At 48.4% G+C, this 5,297-nt stretch overlaps 1 protein-coding gene across 1 annotated transcript in view; it reads left to right on the top strand.

Annotated features, from left to right (window-relative positions):
• The window catches only part of Trem2 (triggering receptor expressed on myeloid cells 2), a 6,166-nt gene extending 3,592 nt beyond the window's left edge, over positions 1–2,574 (top strand). Inside the window, exons 3-5 of the mRNA XM_028766773.1 lie at positions 1,387–1,477; positions 1,988–2,233; positions 2,310–2,574. Coding sequence (XP_028622606.1) covers positions 1,387–1,477; positions 1,988–2,233; positions 2,310–2,352 — 380 coding nt within the window. The 3' untranslated portion in view covers positions 2,353–2,574. The remainder of the gene's footprint in view (positions 1–1,386; positions 1,478–1,987; positions 2,234–2,309) is intronic.
• Positions 2,575–5,297: the final 2,723 nt, after the last annotated feature.

Raw genomic sequence — 5,297 nt, 5'->3', positions numbered from 1 at the left:
AGAATACTCACTGTATCATGAGTCTAGAATACTCACTGTATCATGAGAGATAAAATCCAGTGTGTCCTCTTCATGGCAGGTCACGCTGCCCAGTACAGGGCTGTGCCATCAGCTGGAAGGGCATCTTTCTTTAGTTTATATCAAGACACTGAGTTAGTCCCAGCCTTGTGTGCTTGAACCAGCTACTCTAATTGGCATCCCATTAGTATGTGAGAACTGTGTGTGTGGATCTTAAAGAGGAGCAGATGAACCCACCCACTTGTTGAGCAAGGTAACCTGGTGCAGAAAAACACCTCGTGATTGTACTGGGCAATGTGCTGTCTATGCAGCCTCTGTGGCCTCATCTCTCAAAGGAGATCACGGGGTACAGCCGTTACCTAACGTACACAGACTCCATCCTAAGCACCTCAGAAAAATAGGTTTGAAGAAAAATGGCAGTGTCTTTTGGATGCTCTGAACTGAGTTGTGGTTAGGGGGAGGGCGGCTGGCCTCTTAAAAGGGAGTCCAGCCTTCTGCCTAGTCTACAGGACGAGCAGAAGCCTATAGGTGAGCTGATTCCAGGATCTGGGTATCTGCCCACACTGTGTCCTCTATAGTGGAATTGAATGTCTAGACTCAGTATTTCTCTGAGGTGGAGAGATCGTAGCTCTTTAATAAACCCTACTTCTACCACTCTCCTAAAGAGAGGTTCAAGAGGTTCAACTTCTTGGGGTCTATTTTGATATGGTTTGGTGGTAGTGCTGGTAGAGGTAAAGTTTTAGTTTGTTCTCTTCTGTTTTGAGACAGGCTGACCAGGAACTCTCCATCCTCTTGTCTCTGTACCTTATTGCTGGGGTCACATGTCACCATGCCTGACGTGCAGAGGATTTTCAGGTCTCCCAATATTCATTTGTTCTTCATGAGCAAACGACAGGATGAGAATTGCTGTGAGAGTTGACTCCAGCGGGGTGCCAGGTACTAGGCTGAGGGCCAACCTTGCCACCATTAAGGGGGAGTTCCTAGCAGCCCCTCTTTTTTATGAGATAGGGTCTTATGTAGTCCAGCCTGGCCTCAGACTCACTCGCTAGCAGAGGGTGGCCTTGAACTTCTGATCCTCCTGTCTTTTCCAAGTGCTGGGTTCACAGGAGGCCTGTGCCATCATTCTTAGCTCATGTTGTGTTGGAGATCAAACCTCGGGCTTTGGGTATAGTAGGCAAGCATTCTATCAACTAAGTTACATGTTCAGCCCCCACCCTTTATAGGCTAGGGAACTGATTAGAGGGTAATGACCTGATTTACACAAGACCAGAGCCCTGAGGAGGACCTCTCTGTAGGGGCCCTCCCCTCCCCCACCAGCAGTGGCATAAATGGATAGAAGGCTGTGACCTCATGGTTTGTTTATCACAGACCCTCTAGAAGACCAAGATGCTGGAGATCTCTGGGTTCCGGAGGAGTCAGGAAGTTTTGAGGATGCCCAAGTGGAACACAGCACCTCCAGGTACAGTAGTGGTCCCTCCTCAGACCCCTGGCACTGACCGCAGATGGAGGTCCCAGGGCAAACAGATCATCAAAGGCCCAGATATAGTCTTGTCTAAGTACCCCTTCCACCCACTAGCATATGATGTTTTGGGGCTAGAAATTGAGAAATTGGAGCTCTTTGTAGCAACTCACAAAACTATATTCAGGGACCCCCACAGGCCCCTAAAATTCAGCAATAAAATCTTAGAACTTTAGCTTAAAACTAAAGCCCTGCTTCTTTGGGAGAACCAGAATCTATTCTGGATGGTCCATTCCAATGCACAAATATAGAAGGGTTGTGTCGAACAACCCCTGAGCACCATGCACGTGCAGCCCACAGCATTCAAGAGGAAAGAGCTCATCGGGGAAACAGGATGTGTTTCCTGCACTTAGTAGACCCTAAAATTGACAGCAGATTCCCCTGAGCCACATGAAGCCCCCTCCCCAGGCCCCTAGGAATTCCTGGCTCCTCTCCATTTCTCCCTCATAGGCAGGTTTCACCCTGTGGGTCACCTCTAGCCTACCATCTTCCTCCTCTTTCCAAGGAGCCAATCAGGAGAGACTTCCTTCCCACCCACTTCCGTTCTTCTCCTCCTGGCCTGTATCCTCCTGAGCAAGCTCCTTACAGCCAGCATCCTCTGGGCTGTAGCCAGGAGCAAGCAGAAGCAAGAGACACCTGTGGTCAGTGGGCTGGACTGTGGCCAAGATGCTGGGCACCAACTTCAGATCCTCACTGGTGAGTGGAACTTAGCCAGGGGGGTGTTGGGCATGGACAGGGGATGGGTGGGAACCTGGAGTAGTATCTGTTGCAGGACCCAGAGATACGTGAGAGAATTCCAAGTGGGAGGAGAATGACAGCTTGTCTAGCCGGGGGCCAATCCAGCCTGCATACTCTTCCTCTGCCACCAAGACTTCTGTTTCTGCTTCTTTGCTTCAGAGGCCACCTCTGCCTAAAGCCCGCCTATCCCAGGAGCAGGAATACTGGTGTGCACATCTTTGTTGAGTGAGGAAAACAGCTGGATGGATGGTTGTCTGTCAACTTCTATGCTTTGGACATTAAACACTCTCACACACTAACTCAGGACTGCCTGCTCTTTATAGATGGTTCTGTGCGGGTCCACGTTCTACCCCAATGATGGGGTGTTGGGCACAGCTGCTGGAGAGGAGAAATGCAGGGAGTGCTTGACTGCATCTTCCTGTACTACTGCCGTCAGGTGTTGGGCTTTAGGGAAGTGCTGAGACACCACTCAGGGAGTGGGAAAATGCAGTCTAAGATGTAGCAGGACAATGTTGGGGTTTCCTGACTCCTGGGAATCCAGTCGCAGCTGGGGTGCCACACAGAGGAGTGGGGAATGAAGGATCAGGGTGCATGGGCCCTTGATGAAGCTGGCACCATTAGCTTAGCAGCAGTTGTCTGGAAGCACAGAGAGTCCTTCTGTGGGAGATTTAGGCAGTGGCTCTGTAGTCAAAGTCCTTCTCCATGCTCCCCATGGTGGTTCTCAATGAAAGAGACAGTTCATGTTTATTACCATTTATAGACTGTTCATTGTGGAAAATGGGTGCATACCAACTCTTCATGGTGAATCAGAGATTAAATACCATTTGCAGGAAGGAATGTCTGGGAAGGGAAGCTTACTGGCTAAACCCTCGGGGCCTCTAGGTATTTCATTAGCACGGAGACCTCCATGAGGAATGTGGACACATGTTCCAGGCCATGAATCTAGCAGGCAGCAGGGAGGCACCCAAGTGCCTGGGTCTCGGACCTGTTCTACCTTACTAAGTTTCCTGGCATGGTCTACTGTCCCACAGTTCTGTGCCTCATAAAGGTCTTCTTCCTCAGTGCTGGTATTAAACTCATGGTTTTGTGCATGCTAGGCATGAGCTTACCGATAAGCTAATTCCCAGGGTAAGGTTATACGTCTGGATGGGGAAAAGGGGAAAAAGGTAATAAACAATCTTAGTTTCATTTCTGTTGCTGTAATAAAACATTCTGTGATAAAATAGTGACAAAAAACAATTTAGGTGAGAAAAGGTTTATTTGGTAGTCAGAGGACAGATAAGAGTGTTCTTGAGCTTCTATTGACCTAAGACAGAGGCAAACATTAGTGCTGCTATGTTTGTCTTCCTTGGCGGGTAAGAAGGAGCAATATAAACACCTACCTAAGGCAGACTCAGTTGCCTGAACACGCTACCCTAGATGGAATTATGGAAAACAAGTAAATCTTGTGACCCCGTCCAGCTACTGATACTGCTCATCTTTAAAAAACTAAAGAGGGGAAATTGTACCCTTCCCAGCCTTGAGCAGGCTGAATAAGACGTTATTTGCCACAGTGGACCTTAACAACCCGGATGGAGTCATCTTCCCTGGCTGTGACATAATCCAGCCAAAACAAAGGATGGGTTCTGTGGGCTTTCCCTTTATATACGAAGTGCTGAACATTAAACTTGGAGGCTTGATCAGAAACTCTGTCTTGGCTCCATGTTTTTCTCTCGCCCCTCCATCTCCTTTTCATTTCTAGCCCTCCTTTCAGGAGAACTCAGTTTGTCCATGGCCGCTGGGCGGCTAGAAAAAGTAACCATTTTGGGTGTCATGTCTTCCATCTCATGGGCTCCAATCTTTCCATCTTCCCTTCCCTTCCCTGCATTTGATCACCAAGTCCTTGTGTGGGATAGCTGGTCATCTTCCTACTCCTCCCTTTGTAGGACTGTGTTTGTCAGCTACCCTTGGGCAACAGTTTCCCCCTCCCAGCTCCTGGCTCCGTCCTCTTGTCCCTACCTCTGTCACTCCGGGACATCAAAGCCACTGACTTGTCCTTTCACCTCCCAAAGCTGTGCTTCTATCTGCAACTTCCCCTCTGGAGAAACAACAAAGACTGAGTCAACAGTCTCTGAGTTAGGAACAGATAGTTCACAGCCCTAGAGGTACTGAGAGGAAATGGAGGCTCAGAGAAGGAGGGACCTTAGTCCTCATCTCTAGTGAAGCCTGGAGATCAAGTTTCCCTTCGCATTCATGGCACCCCTTTCTCCGGCTCCATCCTGCTAGTGTGTTTGTGGATAAGTGCATTTCTACATGTTGTTTTGAGCTTGATCTGAGCCCCAGAGATACAGCACAGACACTGCTCTTGGAGCTCTTGTTCTAGGGAGAGGAGCTGGCAGGTAGTAATAAACACAGTAATGAGAGTTATGCCCAAAGGCAAAACGTGTTGAGGGAAATTTAAAAACAAGGATGTGTGCAAAGGGTATGAGATTTGCCATTTTGAGCAGGACAGTCAAAGGGGATACGTGAAAGAAGTTAGCAAATACATGAGGGAATTGTGATCAAAAAGAATCTGAGGCAAAGGGGACAGTCAGGCCTGTGTGGGTCTCTTTAACCCTGTTCCTGTTCATTCCTGTTGCTGTGATAAAACACCTTGGCCAAAAGCAACATAGGGAGGAAAGGGGTTGTTTTGCTTATAATTCCAAGTTACAGTCCATTAGTTTGGGGGAAATTGAGACAAACTCAGGTAACTAGATACATCATGTCTTCAGTTGACAGTGGAGAGAAGCAAATGCATCCATTCTACCTGCTTGCTTGTGCCCATACTTAGTGAGGTTTCATCCCTCATGCAGCTCCAGGTCCAGTCCAGGAAACAACAGTGTCCTAATTCAGCCTGGGTCTTCCCACTTTTGTTAACAGTCAAGACAATCCCCCCAGACATGCCTATCTGACTCAGGCTGGGTCTTCCCATCTCTGCTGTCAAGACAATCCCCCGCAGACATGCCTATCTGACTCAGGCTGGGTCTTCCCATCTCTGCTGTCA

This window comes from Grammomys surdaster, unplaced genomic scaffold (assembly GCF_004785775.1).
Source record: "Grammomys surdaster isolate TR1022 unplaced genomic scaffold, NIH_TR_1.0 169, whole genome shotgun sequence".
NCBI lineage: Eukaryota > Metazoa > Chordata > Mammalia > Rodentia > Muridae > Grammomys > Grammomys surdaster.
The sequence above is the reverse complement of the archived record's forward strand: the minus strand, read 5'-3'. Positions and strand labels throughout refer to the sequence as shown.